Source organism: Cavia porcellus, unplaced genomic scaffold (assembly GCF_034190915.1).
Source record: "Cavia porcellus strain 051 isolate PalLab524CR breed Dunkin Hartley unplaced genomic scaffold, mCavPor4.1 scaffold_2, whole genome shotgun sequence".
In the NCBI taxonomy this organism is placed as follows: domain Eukaryota; kingdom Metazoa; phylum Chordata; class Mammalia; order Rodentia; family Caviidae; genus Cavia; species Cavia porcellus.
Window position 1 is genome coordinate 69,634,435 of NW_026947485.1, and position 19,315 is coordinate 69,653,749.

Here is a 19,315-nt window from a genome sequence, read left to right on the forward strand (position 1 = left end):
TACATGAATTATATTTTAGAGAAATACAGTTTTAATTTTAAAAGTTGGAATTCAGAATGTAGCTCCATCATTCCTGTCTAAATTTTAAGAGATTTTATTATTTATATTTATAATATAAATATATTCACTGAGTTAAGAAAATCAAGGTCAAACATCTCTTTTATATACTTCTCTTTTAATCTACTTTCTGCTAAAAATATTTCAAAGTTTCCTAATTTAAGAACATAGATGGTAAGCAAACAAACTTAATGCCTGGAAGGCTTCTTATACCCTGACTAAAATACCATCAAATGAGCTTTGAGAGGAGGGTACTGTACACTTTAAAATTTATTGTAATTATTCACGGAAAGTGACTTTTTTCTTATATATGGCAACAAAATATTCTCAACATTTTTAACGAATTCCAGACATAAGGGTAAATCTGATAACAGAAATTATTTTCTAGAGAGACAGGCACAAGATCCTAATTCTCAAGATGCATCATAGCCACTATCTAGATATACCAGGTTGTATGGTTTCTAAAATTTCCAACTTACTACAAGAAAGATTTGCGAAGAGCAAATCACACATTAATGTTATTACCTTTTAGCCGGTGGCTTAGAATCTGTTCCAAAATAGCTGCAAAGTTGTTAAATTCTGGAGAAGAATCATCAATTGTCTCAAAGCAAGACCGATCAATCAGGGTCTTCACAGAAAACCTAGGGAAATAATTATTTGTTGCTGTTAGGCAGAGTTAATTCGTTTACATAATTATGAAAAAAGGATACAGGTAAGTTTGTGAAAGATTACATTTTATAAAATTATATATTCCGCTGTAAAGAGCAGCAGGGAAAAGGAACCCTTCTCCATTGTTAGTAGGAGTGTTGACTGTGGAAATCCATGTGGAGACTCCACAAAAAACTAGGATTAGAGGTCCCATTCGACCTACCTATCCCCCTTCTGGGTATCTTCCCAGAAGAATTAAAACATCATACCACAGTGATATATGTTCACCTATGTTCATAGCAACACAATTTGTAATAGTTAGATCTTGGAAATAACCTAAGTGTCCATCAACTGAGGAATGGGTAAAAAAGATGTGGTCCTCTTACACACTGGTATACTAATAAACCATAAGGAAAGATAAACTTGAGGCTTTTATAGGTAAATGGATACAACTCAAGCTCATATTCATATGTGAAATAAATCAGACCCTTATGTGTAAACATTGTATTGTCTCACTAGTGTGACATGAATGACTAAATAAGATTTAAAATGTACATTAGATATTGTCAATTGGGAAGAAACAGTTCAAAAGGAAAGAGGAACTCGGACAAGGGAAACAAACGATGAAGGAAGGGAAAAGGACAAAATATATATGTACAAAGATAGGTAATATAGTAATACAGCTAGTTTCTCTTAGTTCATTGAAAATCAATGTTTGTGCTAATATTGTTTGGGTAAGATTTCATGCTGATATATTGCACTTTGAGTAACTACTATGAAGATAATACTAGGCAATGTATTAATTATTGTTATTCTATTTTCCTGTTTTGAAAGTCTCTTTAAAATAAAAAATTATATATTCTGAAAATTCTATTAAAATCATTCTGTAAACAGAAAAAATTACAGAAGAATCAGACTTTGAACTTACATACTTGGTTTACAAATTTGTAATTTGGTCGATAAGTGTCTTCCTCAAATCTACATGTTGATGCCTAAACCCCAGCAGAAAAGTATTAAGAGCTGGGATATTTTGGAGGTACTAAGGGCCTTTTCATTAGAGCCTTTGTAGAAGAGACCCAAGGGAGCTTGCTGCCCCTTCTGCCATGTAATGACATACAGAAAGCACCAAATATGCTGTCAAGTCTTAGCAGATATTCAATCTGCTGGCTCCTTCATCCTGGTCCCTTCAAGACTGTGATCAGTAAACATTTGTTGTTTATAAATTATCCAGTCTAAGGTACTTTGTTATAGCAGTGTCAAGGGACTAAGACATTACCATTGACCAAACTAAGACTTTGGAATAGTCCTGCCCTCAGTCATGAACATCAGAATTAAAATATGACTTAAATTATTAATTCCAAAATACTCAGAAGTCATAGTACTATGGGCACTTTCCAATTTATGATTGTCTGACTGTACTTTCAACCTTACAATGGTAAAAACTGTACACACAGAACCATTTTGTTTTTCATTTTATAGTATTCAATGAATTACATGAGCTACTCAACACTTTATAATTAAATAGGCTTTGTGTTACATGATTTTACCCAAATGTGTTTTCTCAGCATCTCTAAGATAGACTAGGATAAACCACAATGTACAGGACTACAGTAATCTTCAACCAGTAATATTTTTAATTAAAAATTGGCTTATCAGGACATAAACCCATTTTGAGTCAAAGAGCATCTGTGCTTGTATGAAATTTGAGGTTCAGATTCAAATAAATGCTTTACAAGTTTTAAAGTACAGAACAGAAAAAAATAAGATGTGAGACTTCCGGAATATAAATCAAGTTTTTATGAGCTATAAATAGGAAAACTTGAAAACATGTAAAGAATGCTGCATTTTAATTTCTTTTTATCTTCTTACTATTAGTATCTGTTTGCAGTATATGCAGTTTAAAATCATCTTGAGGAGTGCATACACGTATGTAAGTGCAAACATGTACATAAACTTGGCTCTTTGTTTTTAAACCCCTACCGTTTTCCTCTGCCTTTTTCCTTCCTCCCTTAAAATCTCCTTCCCCTATTTTCATTGTTATTATTAATCTTACCTCATGTTATATTTCTTATCAGAATATCTATTTTTGACTGCCAAAAATCAATGTATTTTCCAAATTTCAACTCAAATGCCAGCTCTGAAGGAGGAATCATCGTCTTGCACATTCCTAGAAAATCTAACATTTTTGTATTTCCCTTGAGAAACAATCACAATTTAACTGACTGCTGTCATTTTTGTTACCTATCCTTATCTTATGAGACTAATAGAGTACTATAGGGCAGAAATAGGTGCTTTGTATGTTGTATCTTCCTCAGCACCTAGGACAATGCTTTCAACACTGTACTCAGTGAGTACTTACTGATTTATTAGAAAATTCTAATCTTTCAAGAATTGTAAAAACAGTTAAAATTGTCAAATTAAATGTCAGTATCACAGCAAAATTTAAAAGTCTGTGATATTTGACATATATAGATTTGTATAATCATCATCAAACACAGCATATGAAACAGTTCTGTCATCTCAAACAATTGTCGTCCTGTCCTTCCATATTTGTATCTATAGAGGACTACAGATAACTTCCCATGACAAACAGTGCGGATAACGAGGCAAGTTCTTAAGTAATTAGAAATGAAAGTCAGAAGATAAAAGAACACAAATTTTTCTTGTTAGTTATAGTATTCAATTAGGGTAAAAAATACAAATAAGACAAAATATAAAAGAAAATATACAGAGATATATGTTTTATATATTTTTGTTTACATTTATTATTTACATCTTCAAAATTCAACAATATTTTACACATAGGTAGTCTTTACTAACAGTGGTGTAAGACTGTTAAAATGTGCAAACTGAAACTGTATACAATTGTCTTAATAATCTGTAAAAAAATTATGTAGGTATGGTGGGAACACCTGTAATCCTAGCATGACTGGAGGCTGAGATGGGAAGATTGAAAGTTTGAACCTATTCTTTGCAACTTAGTGAGATTCTATCTCAAAATAAAATATTAAAAAAGGGTCTGAGGTTAGCTTAGTGTGAAGCCCTGAGTACCATCTATAATATGGCAAGAAAATCTATGAAAAATTATAATTGTTCTGTGATCCTTACAATTATGTGTTAAAACATTAAAAATTGTCTCGCAGGTCAACTTTTCTGTCTTGCCAGCTCTTCCAGTTCAAATCAAGTAACTAGCTCTATTATGCTAGAAACAGGAAAAATTCTTCCTTACTATACATAGTAAATAGCTTTGTTATGCTATGAAAAACAGACCTGAAAAAATTTCAGTGTATCTCAAAAATTATACAGATATTATGCTATTTCCTGATAATGATGACATTAATATTAGTCACATTTCCTTAAAAGGATTTTTAAGAAATGAAATGACAATTGATGAGTGTCTAAAAATATGTCAAATCTAAGTAACAGCTTTTACATAAGAATTTAAGAATTAAAATATACACAAACAGAAATAAAAAGCTTCTGAAATACAATTTTTGAAACGTCTGCTTAAAAGGATTCTTGCCTATATTCAGTATCCAAAGGAAAGTTCTGTTAGCTTAAAAATAAGAAAGGACTAGAGACTAAAATCTTCAAACCTAAGAAAGGTGTGAAATACCTTTATCTTTTTGGCAATACACCAAGAGAAATGAGACAGTTACCAAAAACTATATTTAAAAGGTGCTTGCTACGCTCAAATTAGTTCATCCCATAGTGCATAGATTTGTAACACAGCTGTAACTAAAAATATTAAAAACTAAAAAGGTGAGAACAAATAAAAAGTAAAAGATTGTACTTTGTTGGGTCTTCAGTAATGAACAGCCTAATTACTGTAAAGAAAAGAAATAGCATGTGGAAGATACTAATATGCTGGCTTCTACAAACCTACTACTTGTTAGGATGCATCTTTCCAGATTATCATTACGCTTAAAATCTAAGAATAGAAAAGGAAGGCAGGAGTTATGAGTATATGCATATAAACAGATTTTTAAAAAGCATAATTTATGGGACACAAGAAATGCTAAAATACAAGACTCCTAAGTTTCCAATTTTATGGCTCAAGCATACACACACACACACACGCACACACACAAACACAAATTAGAACGAGTTGATCTGTGTCAAGCACACTCAAGATAGCATGGTATAAAAGGAAAAACCAATTTTTTTAGGTTGCACATCTGAGTTTGAATTTTGGCAAGTAAATCTAATTTAAATAAAAATTGCTAAATTAGAATTTCCATTATTATTTATAAAGGTCCAAGTTAGGATTTTTTCATTCCAAAATCCATATTCTTCATGCAGGGTATAAATTAAATACATATATTATGTTCTGATGTTAGACATAGATGTTTTGTGGGGTTTAAAACTTATTTAAAATTGTTTCTGACATTAAGTTTAAGATTAGATATGAAATGTAACACATTTGGCGTTGCTTTGTTTTGTTTAAAGACAGGATCAGGGCTGGGGATTTAGCTCAGCATCATAAGCGCCTGCCTTGCAAGCAGGCAGTCGTGAGTTCGATCCCTGGTACCGATGAAAAGGAAAAAGATTAAAAAAAAAAAAGACAGGATCTCCCAGTGGTAGTAAACCTATAGCACATGTATTCTTTGTTTTTTGTTTTTTTAAGGCAAATGATGTTAATGTATGTGTTCATTTACCTAAACTAAACCAATATTCAGATTTAATTACAGTGTTGGCATTTTGTGAAAAGTAAGTGGGTTTGGGGTTGCAGTTTAAACGTTTGTATCTAAAAGGTTCACTATCACTTCCCTACGCAGAACAGATTGGCCTTGAATTCCCAGGCTGGCCTTAAACTCTCGGTGAACCTTTTGCTGGAATTACACATCTGGCATCACATTTGGTTTTAATGCAAAGGAGATTTCAAAATCTCAAAAGTCAAATATTAAAGTTGAAGATTTAGAGAATATTGTTTTCCCTTCCTATTCTAAGTATAATCATCATTACTGGATAAAATGGACACTAAAAATTTGTGTAGTCAATACATTTATAAAATATTTTCAAAACAATGCGTCTTGAAATTTTCATTTATTTGAAATGTTATTTCTTAAAATAGACAAAGATTATTTGGGGAAAGTATATATAAAAATATAAAATTTCATTCAACATTTACCCTTTTCAAATCTATTTTTTACTCAAAGACTGGAACAGATATATTTTTATTTTTCCGTATTAAAAATTTTTTTTTGGTATTGGAGATCGAACTCTATGACCTCATGCTTGCCAGATAGGTGCCTGTACTGCTGAGCTAAACCCCAGATCCCATATTAAATTTTAACTAGAAAAATTTTGTTCAAAGGAAAGCAAATTCTACTGTTGACAGTACTATCATGCTATCAAAATTAGTAAAGATGGTTCTTGAACCTTCAAACTTAGCTTGGAAATGTCTACTACCATTATTCCTCACCAGTTAGAATTACCTCATCAGCTAATAATAGATGTTAAATAAACTAGATGCTTAATAAAATGTGATTCTTGTACTTGAAAACTCACACAAAAAATTAGACTACAATTTAAATATATACAATTTTAAATATACACGCATGCACATATATATATATATACATATATATATATATATATAAATATCTCTCAGAAAATAAAGTAGATCCTTGCATATGAATTCAGTTCGTTCACAAGGGCTTTTTGTAACTCAAGCAGGTTGTAAGTTGAGACTATTTTTCCCATAAAAATTAATGGAAATACCCATAATGTGGTTTGAACCTCTTAAAGCACCCCTTAACTAACATTTTCATGATACAAAGGGTTGTATAATGTGCATAATTTACCAGAAATACCAATAATTTTCCTGGCGTATTCACCAAAAAGTTATAAAATGGGACTAGCATACCAGAAACAACAATTTCATACTGCACTCACCAGTGGAATTTACATCTTTGGCTTACAGGAAGGGCGAATGAAATGGAAGGTACTTATTGTTTGGAAAGAAAGTCCCCTACCACAGGAACATCAGGAATCTGGTTCTCTAGTGTCCTTTCTCTCCTTGGAAGAGTCTATAATGCACTAGGACCTGCTTGTGGGTCACTAGGTCTCAACCTTTTCAGGACTAAACAGTGCTCTAAGGTGGTCTGTTTTTTGTTTTTGTTTTAAACACTGTTCCATAGTGTGACACGAAACTGCCATCAAGTAAGTGCACGCTATGGTTGGTTGGCTTTTTCTCTTTCTGGGTACATCTTCTCTACAAATGTTTGTAGCTCTGTCTAGTTTTTCATGATTTCCTTTATTTCAGAAGAATTTTGCTGCATTGATGGTTGGTATTTCCCCTTCGCTTCACAAAGCTCATTGCTCTGCTTAGCCGTAAGTTGCTGAAGTTCCTCTGTAGACAATTCCTCTGAGGGTTTCTCCACCAGTTCCTCAGCATCACCACTCTCTGCCTGCAAGCCTATGGAATCTGCTGTAATGACAGTGTCCTCAACCACAGGCTCAAATGAAGGCTCAGGCTCTTCTCCACAGCCTTCCAAGTCTCTCCCCTGTATAAAACTTAGGCCACACTTTCTTCTTGTCAGATCTGTGTCCTAAGAGAGATACTGGCACAGAATTTCTCAATTAACCCTACACAGGAAAGGACGCTATGATGCTCTTTCCAGAACTCTTTAAGAATTAAATCTGTATCTGATACTGTCTGGAAGCACTTCAGGAATACTTTCTTAGTGTACAGCTTCTTAGAGTTAGCTATAACCTGCCATACTAGGATGCCGTAAAAGAGTTGTATTAGGTGGAAGAAACTTGACAGAGAGCCATGGGAATTCTTCTTCTAAATCTTGTGTGTAGGGAGGAGCACTGCCCATGATGAGAGCCTTGAGGGGTAAACCTCTGTCCTCTAGATATTTCTTAACAGTGGAAAAGAAAGCCTCCCTGATCCACTCAAGAAAAAGTACTCTTGTTACCCACGATTTTGTGTTAGGACTGTCACGTGACCTCTAACTTATTCTTCATGACTTTACGTTTCTGAACAGTCTAGGGGCTGCAGAGTGATAAACCAACAGAGGCTTGACCTTGAGATCATCATTCATACTGGCATATAACAATAAGGCTAGCCTATCCTTCATAGGTTGTGGCCTGGAATTTTTTTCTTTTCCTGGGTAATGTATGTTTTCCTGGGCATTTTCTTTCAGAAAAGGCCAATTTCATCACAGTTGAAAACTTGATGAGAGCCAAAGTCATTTCTCTGTGTCATCATTTTGAAGTGGCATATGTAATTTCAGCAGCCCTTTTATCAGCTCTGTCTGCTCCACCACACCTAGTTTTTCTATAAAGCCCTGTTCTTACTTTAAAATTGTGAGGTTTTACTGACATGAAATGTTTCACCATTATCACTCATTGATGGATCACCCTTTATGAGATCTGCATTTAGCCCTAGTTTTTTCACAAATTACAGACTTGGTGGGGTATACTAGCCATCTACCTTTGGTTTATCCACACTTACAATAGCCTTTCTACTTTATCTAACACTTTGTTCCTGACTTCCCAGAGTTACATCTTTAGCAACACTAGCTTCCTTATATGAATCTTGTCTGTTGACTGCTGAGGTGGTATTATTTTGAAATGCTGTACACATTAGTGAGCTTGGTCACACAAATACTGCTTTCATATTTTCATATTCCTCCATGGGGTTTCCTTCTTTCTATTGTGATTGCTTTCTTTATCTTCTCTGCCTTCCTTGGTTTCTTCTCTAGCATTTGTGGGGTCATTTTGATAGCACTAATCACAGCAATTATGTAAAGCACTGACTGAAACACATTCACAAATATGCGCATCTGGGCTCAGACAGACGCTTATGCACAATTTTCTAGCATCTTTGTTCACAATCGCACAAAAATCAGTACTCAACCCTTTAGTTGTAAACTAAACCAAAAATTCTGGTTATAGCCCAACTCGAGGGTCCACTGTATTTAAGATTTCTTATACAATCAGTTGGCTGCATAAATTAAAACTAGAGAAAAAGGAAACAGACTTTCATGTCTTACAAGTAGGTTGCAACACATTGTGACAGACCATACGTTCAGAGAACAACTAGAAAAATGGGGCTGGAACAGGAGTGCTACAGAAATCATGTATTTGCAGGTTATAGAGTCCTTGATAAAATAAAAATTGGAGTGGCTATGATTTCTGAGAAGGTTAAAGTTCTAAAAAGTGGACTGATTTTTTTAATAGCTGCTTTTATACAAGATGCAACCTCTGAGAGCTGGTAGGATCCGGAACCTCTAGAATGGGAGGGAAAAACCATAAAAGTTTTGTGAGAAGGTCTCAAATATTTTTCCTGTATCTTGGGCTTGGGTGAGACAAGATCTTATGGGCGTGGGGTACATGAGACTAAAATCCTAAACAGAAAGCATTTGAAAATCAAATGAAATATGTGGTAGTTTGGGCAAAGTAAAGTTTATGACATGCTTAGAAAGAGTATTATAAAATGTACCAAATCTAGGTTGTTGGCCCTGAAGATCCAGCTTCAAGTAATAGGTTGTCTAAGACTTGCCAGAGCTGAAACTCATGCTGGACTCAGTGCAGTCCCTGCTAGAGAAAGGGATCAGTTACCACTCTAATTTTCTGAAGAACAATAAGAAGTGAAGGAAAGTGAGCTCTACACTACTGCCTTGAACAATAATATGCTTTGGGCCATTTTTTTTTTTAAATTGACTTAAAGCATTCCACCCATTTATCTCACTGTGGTCTTTTCCACTCTATGCTATATTCCTAGTAACACTCTGATATTTAATAGCTAACAAAAAATTTAGCATAATAGTACTGAAAAGATAACAAAATTTCAGAAGAAATGTAGTGCATTTGTATGACTCTCAGTTAAAAAATTCTACACATGCCAAGACAGGGCTAGGAATAAAAAAGGAAAGGTGGGAGGAAAAAAATAAAACTAGATATAAAAGAATGATCCCAGTATTCTAGATCAATGACAATTTAAAATAACTATAATATTTTCAAGAGAACAGAGATGAAAAAAAGGCATAACAAGATAAAGGATAACTTTTATTATAGGATTAGAGTTATTTTTAAAAGAATCAAACAAATTCTGGAACTACCTAAAATTTCACACTCCTTCCATGGATTAAGCAGTGCAAAAAAACCCAAAGCATAAGACATGATTAATGAATTGAAAGCAGTCAATAGAAAAGCTTAACCTAAAAGCTGAAGCACAGAGAAAAAAATGATAAAGTATAGAAAGAAATAAATCAAGTGAGGTCTGGCAAAGTTTAACAAAATTGTAACTGGAGCATTGAAAAGATAATGGCCAAAAGTTTTTCTAAAATTAATGGAAAAAAATGAAAAGGTAGATATTTAAATAAATATAAAAGTGTTCTTACTAGCATAAAATACATTAATGTTGAAAACTGAAAACATGGGGATTTTAAAGTATATTTTATGATAAGGGAAAGAAAATGGTTCTATCACCATTGGAGAAGCAGGTAACGCTACAATTTTCACTGGACTACAGTAAATAAATGATCACTTCCAAAAGAACAGAATTTGAATATTCTATAAGTATACACAGAGAAAAACAGAAAAAATACAGTGGTACCTCAGTTCACAAGCTTAATTTGTTTTACAATATTGGGGAAGATGGTAGCATTTGTATTTGAGTCTCAATGTGGAATTTGTGAATGGAAGCAAAATTTTGTAGAATACTTTTGTTTGAGAAGCAAACTATCGGTGAATAGAAGCGTTTGTCAAACAAGGCATTATTGTGTATGACTAATGAGTTCACAGAATGAAAAACCGATTAGTGGAATAAATGGAGTCATAAAACTAATAATGCCTTGGTCACTTTCTTGTTGTTGTGATATAATGCCTGATAAAAACAACTTAAGGAAGGAGAGATTTGGCTCATATTTTGGTGCACAGATGGCTGGCTCTAAAGCAGGAAGGTAAGGCCAGGAAGCAGAGTCAAGAAAGAATCGAGCAAAGGAGATAGATGCACCTTTCCGAATTATACCCACAGTGACCACCTTTTCTGACCAGACGAACCTCTTTAACATCAAGTCAGCTAGTGCTCCATAATCAGATCACCATTCAAAAGCCCCACCTATGAGCTCCTGAGGCTTTGGGGAGACATCCATATGATATAAACTGTAACAACTAAAATACATGGCAAGAAAAATATTAAAGAGAAAAAATTAAGATAGTAGCTACAAATTCAAATAAAATAACCTTGAGTATAAATACTCTAAAGAAAAGACTAAATTAATCAGACTAGGTACATTGTAAAATTTGATTATATTCTATCTAGAAAAAAAATTTTACTTATATCCAGAAGGGATCAGTGTGAAACATAGAAAAAGACACACCACACAAACTAAGGACATTTGTTTTGATTATACTAATAGCAGATAAAATAGACTTTTAGGCAATAGCATGGAAGGGAACATTTCATGACGACAAAGGAGTCAAACTACTAAAAAGATCACAATTCTAAATCTGCACACAACTAGTAATATGGCAACAAAATATTCACAGGAAAAAAATGACACTAAAAGGAAAAACAAATCTAAACTCAGAAAGGTAGACTTTTAACATATCTGACATCACTCAACACCAAAAAGACTAAGCATATAAAAAATGAGTACGGATAGGGAAGACATAAATGACACAACACACTAGGCTTAACTGATATATACAACATGCAATCAACAACAACAAGACATAACTATTTTCAGATGCACAGGAAACACTTATTGAAATTACTGTGTACTGCATCATAAAGCATCAAGAAAGCTCCAAAAGCTTGAAATCTTTTAGAATATGTTCTCTACACAATGGAATTAGTTATAAATAATACAAAAATAAACTACTTCAAAGTTAAAACACACATTTTAAAATAATACACAAGTAGAAAGACAAAATTAACAGAATCAAAAGCTTATTCTTTGAAAGAATTAATAAAATGTATAAAGCCCTAGCGCAAAAACAGTGAGGAAGATACCAAAGCCAAGTAAGCTAACTGGATAATCATTATAGATCTTAAAAACAAAACTATTCCACAGATATTAAGAAAAGCTTTAATAAACTTGACAGTATAAAAGAAATAAATACATCCTTGTAAAATTTATTGAAACTGAGATAAGAACCAGAAAATCCAAATGGTTCATTCACCATTAAGTTGGTCCTCTTATTAAAAAATTTCCCACAATGATAAACTGTGATTCAAATGCTTCCTGGTGAGTTATTCCAAATATTTTAGAAATAGTATAAATTTTATATAAAATTTTTTAGTACAGACAAAAGAACATTTCCCAACTTATTTCACAAACTAAGATAGCATTAAAGACAAGTATTGGACAAAGGCATCATAAAAGAAATTAATCTCTCCTGTGAATAAATATGCAAAAATACCAAATTAAATGTTAACATTTTTAATGCAAAGGTATATCAGAAAAATTAATACATGAAAACCAATGGTTTTATTCCAGAGTGATTTAATATGCAAAACTTAATCAGTACAATTCGCTATAGGAATAGAGAAAAAGAGGGAGTAGTCATGTTTATTCTAGAATATTGTTTAATGGAAATTGATAACTTAGTTTGCAAAAGGCCAAAAATACCCAAGACAATCTTTAAAAATAAGGCTAGAAAACACATCAAACATCAGGCTATGGTTAATACGCTGGTGTGGCATTAGCAGCACAAAGACAGACAAATAGACCAAGGGAATAGAAGAGGATTCAGAAACAGCCCCACAGTGATTCAGTCATTTGATAAGGTACATAAGATACATGAGAGTAGTGAGGAAAATACAAGCTTCAAAAAATGGTACTAGGTCAAGTGATTTTCCTTAAGGAAAATATTTAATCATGACTCCCACGTAACACAGTATAAATAAAAATAAAACTACAGATGGATTTTTGATATTAATTAAAAAATAAAGGCCTTATAAGAAAATAGGACAGAATTTTCATTACTTTGGAGTAAACTAATTTCTTCACCAGTTCACAGTGTTAACCACAAAGGAAATTTACAAATTACTTTACCAGTAAGAACTTCTATAGAGTGAACTATAAAGCCACCAAATGAGACAAGCAAAAAATACCTTGAGCAATATGCTTGTGCTATGTGTACTTTCCTGCACATGAAAGTCAATGAAGATTTATATTAAAAATGTAGGGACACAGCAGAACTAAAGATAGGGCAAATACATTATGATGTTCTACATGTGGAGATTGGCCACACATTTTTTACTAAGATCTCTAAGAACTACACAAGTAGAAGATAAAGTAGTGGTTATATATCCCTGTATCTAGTAGACATGAGTAAGTAAATTTCATAGAAATACAGCACTAAAATTGTTCGCATTAAAATGAGACTATCACACAGAAATCTTCACAAAAACTACTTTTTAATATTATAAGCAATGCTCTTGATAATAACTTTAAGACTCTTGTGAGTGCTTCTTTTGATGATCCTCAATGTACACTGATAAGTGTTATGAATCAATGCACAATCAGGTTAACGCAAATCGGGGCAGAAGAGAGCAGATCAATGCAGTCTACAGAAGCAGCTGCTCTGTGATGACTTGGAATGACCCAGGATTATATTTTACAAACTGTAAGTCTGAAGAGTGGATAAGCTGCAAACCTCCCCCCAGGAATATCATCTCTCAACTAAACTTTTGACATCTGTCAAATGCCAATGAAGCTGAGGTAAACACCACTTACTAAATGCCTGTTATTTGTTGTAACTTAATCTGAACTCAGTTTAGCATAAGGTACAGATGACCTTTTGTGAATGATGAAAATTCTACAAAGACCAGTAAGTGAAGATGATGCCCATATTGAACACCTACTAGTAGTAGGGCACTCAAAATCCTTATAAATGACCCCGAACTTGCTCCAAAGCAATTGATCTGACTCGAGGTTCCAACCCAAAATTCTAGTGCGTATACCATGATTTAAAAAACTGTAGTCAAAAGTATAATTATGGACAAGGTCTGGACAGTCTTACCAGGCTTTCTCAAGGAAACAGAAACATGAAACATGAGTTAAGGCATTTAAAGTTATTTACAGGATTATACTGCCAATAACAATTCAGTGAAGTGTCACTTATCTCCAACAGACATATTTTCTGATTATTCAGCAACATTAAGAGGTTTAGGTTGCTAAATTTTACTCACTTAACTCAGGCCTCTGGGATTTTTTTTTAAACATGGAAGTTTATTAATTTCCTAATTCACATTAGACTCAGCAAGTCAAAATTGGAAGTGCTAAGAAAAGTGATGACAGAAACAGACAAGTTGTAAAATACAACAGCTAATTTTGAAGGAAAAAGTAAGAGAATACAAAAACACAAATGTCCTCACTAGTAATCTAACAGAGATAGCTCCAAAAGCCAAAACCTCTGAAGGCAGTCACTGCACAGTACACATACTCACAAAAATAGATCCAAAATAAGGTTATGAATAAGCATTATATTGTGTTATTCACAGTCTTTCAAAAGAAGAGAAATGTGTTAATCCTTTTATAAAAACCAATTCATTAAAAATGTTTTAACTATTTATTGTGGTTTAAATTTGAGCATTTAAATTACAAGTTTCAGCTATGCAGAAGCTATACTCATTAAATAAGTAAAGCATTACAGCTGATGGAAGAATTATAAGGTTAAACAACAGTTACATATAAAATATGGCTTTTTATTCCCCTATTACACTGAAAAAATGAAGTGTTAATTAAGTTATTACAAGTATTTTAACAAGAAATTATCATTTATTTCCACCCTGCTTAACTCATCACACTATCTCCTCATATCCATTCTGTGAGTCCTTTTCTATTCTCAAGACAGGAAAATGATGAATTTGTAAAGGAAGCTTCTTTTAAGTATTGATTTAAAAGCTTTCCAAATGTTATTTTTAAAGTCTATGCAAATTATTAAATATGTATAATTTTCTCATAAAACATTGTTAATCCACTCAAAGATAATTTAGGTTTTAATTCTCTTCACCAACACAACTAAAACCAAAAGAACACACCAGCATTTCAGTAATCTGAACAACAGAAAAATGACAAATATCCACCCAATTTTCTATGGATGCCAGTTAAAAAGAAAAACTTTAACAAATGAATTTTTAAAAGTCTTGAATGAAACAGAAGAAGGAGAATATTAGTGAGTGTACAGAGCCAAAGTCAGTCTATTAATATTTTGGAATTCATTATGAAAATTTATAGTCCTTCAATGATCTACAGGTATATGTTCTCTCTACCACAGTCTGTGAAAAAATATGATAAAACCATACTTACAGGCTCAGGTAAATACTATACAAATGTCTTATTCTACAATCTATAAAAGTTTACATTATAAGTAATGTACTGTTTGTATTGAAAGTAAATAATTACATATACAATCATAATGAGCCAAAGTTCAACTTAGCTTTTTTCCTATCTTACCTAAATAACCCACTTTCAAAATTCAAATACTATACTAATATTGCATGTGGTAAGGCTTTAAACATAAATGTTGTGTAGTTCTGTAATTACTCAGAACATAAACCCATACTGTGCCCAAATGGCTTCAGGTGTAAGGAAAGAGCATTATTGTCTAAGTAGATACACTAGGATGGTATGTGGTAGTGGGGTTTTTGTTTGTATTTTAGTTTTATGAACTGTTAAATTTTTCCCAAGCGTTGGTGAAGAATCACAAAATTTTAATAAAAAGAAAGAATAACAAAATGGGAGGTGCATTTCAAAAAGGTTTTCCATTTACAAGGAAATAAACATACGCTTCAACTATGCTCATCTACGGCTTCATTACTATGCTCATATTTCAAGGAATTCAAATACGAACGAACACAATTTGCTTTACTGGTGGGGCTATTTCTGAAGGTTAACCAATCATCTACTGCAGTATTACACTGCAGATTGCATGGCTTATTATATGACATAGTATTAGCTAATGACAAAGTCGACTGCACTGTTATATTTCTACTTAAAGTGATCTCTTCCAAATTTAAATATCAAATCATCTCCAGTCTGAGATATTAAAAGTGAATTCATAAAAGATATGGGTGAAATATCCAGAGAGTAGTAGCTTTGAAAAGTAAAACGGCATAAATACTTCTTTATTCATTTTGCCAAATTGGTGGTGGGGTACTTAAAACCTTCGAATGGCCTATACTGATTTTTCAATAAAAGTTGTCAAGACAAAGACCATCTAATAGGCCCCATTACTCCACACAGACGTCATTTATATGCACTGTCAACTATTTAGACATGCTTGGCAGCCTTAATATTATCTCCTTCACAAATATACAAGTTGAAATCTACCCCAGAAATTTAAATTTATTTTATGTTCTATACTAAATATAAACACATCCTCTTCTTCCCTTCAACTTTCTCTGCTGAGGGCACGATTGGAGAGTAAGTGATTTAACCAACCAAGATTAAAATAATCATTTTTAGTATCTATAAAATAAAGAGGCCTAACTTACTGTTCTAGCTACCTATCTTAAAATATTTTCCTCAATTTACAAGAATTTAATAAAGCTTATGTATCTCAAAAGGTTACTTGTGTTGTCTGTATTAGTTTACCATTTAAATGCAGTGTCACTACTGTCAAGGAGGCAGACCTTCTAGAGAGACAAATGTTTATGATACTCCAAATTTTTAAAAACTCACTCAAAACTCGGAGTCGTGGTGCACACCTGTAATCCCAGCACTCTGAAGGCTGAGGCAGGACTGCCACAAGTTGTCAGCCTGAACTACATAGCAAGTGTTTTCTAAATACTAAGAAAAAAAAAAAGTCATTCAAAACTCCTAGTACAAATACCTATATTCTGCTTAAAAACCTAAACAGATTTTACATGAGGAAATTGAGAAAAAACATACAAATTACAGAGGAAAAGGTTTTATAACCATCTGATTATCACTGATGATTAAAAGGTTTGATGAACAAATTTTAAAACAATTTAATAGTTCAGATAAGTTCCTCAAAAATGAATGCACAAACTTTCATCTTTGAAAACATATGCAGGTATAAGGCTTAAAATAATCGCCATATTAAAAATCACCTCTCTTCTGGTGACTAGCCTTATAAGATAGTGATTATTCCTTTGTTTCTGTACCTTCCGGAGGAAAGGAAAACTGCATGTATAATTAGAAAACACTTTAGGAAAGGCAAACCTTGGGGGACCTCCCTGACACAATGACTGCGTGTACCCCAGCCCCACTCTTCCGCCCCTGCATAGACAGCACCGGCGCTGCAGTTCGCAAGTGGACAGCTCCCCGCGTGCAGCGCATCGCACAATGGCCGGCTGCAGAGCTGCGGGCGCTCGGCATGTGCGGGACGGAGAGAATAAAGATAGCCGTCAACAATGCAGAACAAGCTGCATGCGATCCCGGCGCACCGCAGTCACGCTCTCAGGGCCCGTGTAACCCCGGCTGGCTACCAGTTTAATGCGCACTAACCCAAGGAGCTCTTGCTCCTGGCCTTCCGCTTACTCTGACCCTAGAGCGCACGTTCACAACACCTCGCCCGGCCCCGCCTTGAGCCCAGCCTGCGCCTCCCGCAGCTGCAGAGCTGCAGGGCTGCGGGGCAGACGTGGCCTCCGCGTCCCGGGGCCGACCCTTGGCGCGGAGGCCGCGCCCGCTGCACCCCAGCCCTCCCGCAGCCGGCCGCGGCCGCAGTACCTGCACACGGTGAGGAGGTTCCTGCGCTCCACCGCCGCGTTGCGCGCGCTCAGGTTCTTCCTGCCGCTGCCGCCGCCGCCGCCGCTACCGCCGCGGCCCCCGCCCAGACCCCCCAGGCCGCGGGACGCCATGCCGTCCGCCCCGGTCTTTGTCTCGCGCGCCTGCGCGCGCCTGCACCTGTCCCAGGCCCCGGCCCCGCTGCCGCGGCGGGCGGGACGCGAGGCCGGGGAGCGCGTGACCACCGGGGACCGGCACCGCGCGGGAACGGCCGGCGCGCTCCCCGGCTCCACGCACGCGCGCGCGCATTCACGCGCGCACACACGCATGCACCACCATGCTCGCGCGCGGCCGACTGCCGAGCGCCGCGCGAGGGCCAGCGTCTGACTGTCTCTCCCACTTCCTGCAGGTCCTTGGTGGCTGGCGCGCGCCAGCCTCAGGGCCTAACCAGGCACCGCAACAGCCACGCTCGCCTCAGCCCGACGGGGTAGACAAACCCCCGAGCTCGCGCGCGAAGCCGCGGCTTCCCAGAGCCAATCGGATCAATGCAGCACCACCTCGAGCCAATCACAACCCATAGGAGGCGGGTCCCTGCTCGGTGATATTTAAAGGACTGCACTCAAGCCCCGCCCAGACGCGTGGGCAGCTGTCAAGCGGTGGGCGGTGGGCGGTGGGCGGTGGGCGGTGGGCAGCGGGCGGGCGTAGCGGCGGGCGCCCTCGGAAAGCCGGGCGCACTCTTGGGCGGCGCCCCTGAGCGGCCAGGTCGTGCCCTGGTGTCTGTGGCCTCCACGGGGTCAGCCCCGACGTCCTTACCTGAACTGGGGCTGGTTCTCCAGAAGGACTGGACCTCCTGCCCATCGGCTCTCCCAGGCTGAGGACAAGGGAACCTCGCTCAGGGCGCTCGTTGGGCCGCGTTGGATGCGACCTCGGACGACCCCCTGACCCATGACTGGAGGTCACATTTGGCATTCTTAGGGAAATTCCAGTTTTAGTAGCTCTGAAATCCATTTCGCTTTCCCGTTTGGGTCTGAAGTTTCTACCAAAGAAAGTTACAGCAGCCGTCTTTATGGAGATTCCTGGTCTTACGCGTTGCTCCGGGAAGCGCGAGATTCTGTTGGGTGCGAAGTAGAGCAGTCCTGTGCTACGTGCAATGGTTTTTTTTTAAATAGAGTTTTGTATGAAAACTGTAGGTTGCAATTTTCTGAGGTTTTTAAAGATTGAAAAGCTTCGCTTAAACTCTCTAGTTCAGAGTTCACCGTATTCCCAGAATGTTGGATGTTGGCGACCCTGCTGTTGGGTCTTCATTTGTAAAACTTTCCACTCAGTGTTGGAAATTCGTGAGTGGAAATTTTTACAAAAATACGTTATGCCTTATTCTGCAGATGCCTGTACACGAGGTGTGGAGGCTCAACCGTAAGCGTGAGGACAGCGAATGATTGAGGACAGCTTGCTGTACCTTTTAAGTTATGAGCAATAGTAAATGAGTGCGATATTGGGAGACTTTATTGGAAAAAAGTTTGCTGTTCATGACTTGTGCATATGGAACCTACTGTCGTATTTGACTATTATCTGTTTAAAGAAGAAAAATAATTTACGTACTGTTTCAACATTATTTTTTAAATTCGTACAAATTTGTGTGTGTTTTAGAATATGAACTGTACAATTTGGAGTTTTGTTTTTCGTTTTTATTTTTTGAGACAGTATCTCTATGCAGTTCAGGTTGGCCTTTAACTCACAGCAATTCTCCTGTCTCAACTCCTGATTTAAAAAAATCATTGGGACAAGGATGCATCTCTTTCACCTACTAAGTCTTACTGTGGTGGGTAAAAATATAGGGAGAAAATATGCCTTAATTAAGTTACTACAATAAATACATATCCATATGAGAAAATAATTTAGACAAGATTTAAACTTCATGTTTCACATTAATACCAGAGGAGTTGTTTTCCAAA

General features: G+C 36.0%; 1 protein-coding gene across 3 annotated transcripts in view; it reads right to left on the minus strand.

Annotated features, from left to right (window-relative positions):
* Nucleotides 1-17,859, minus strand: part of Rundc3b (RUN domain containing 3B) — a 161,056-nt gene extending 143,197 nt beyond the window's left edge. The window contains exons 1-2 of one of the 3 annotated variants that reach the window (XM_063243328.1): nt 17,367-17,859; nt 583-698 (exon numbers count right to left, since the gene is read on the minus strand). In XM_063243328.1, coding sequence (XP_063099398.1) covers nt 583-698; nt 17,367-17,692 — 442 coding nt within the window. In that variant the 5' untranslated portion in view covers nt 17,693-17,859. The remainder of the gene's footprint in view (nt 1-582; nt 699-17,366) is intronic. The other 2 variants (XM_063243323.1, XM_063243333.1) reach the window with 2 other exon arrangements.
* Between the last annotated feature and the right edge of the window lie 1,456 nt (nt 17,860-19,315).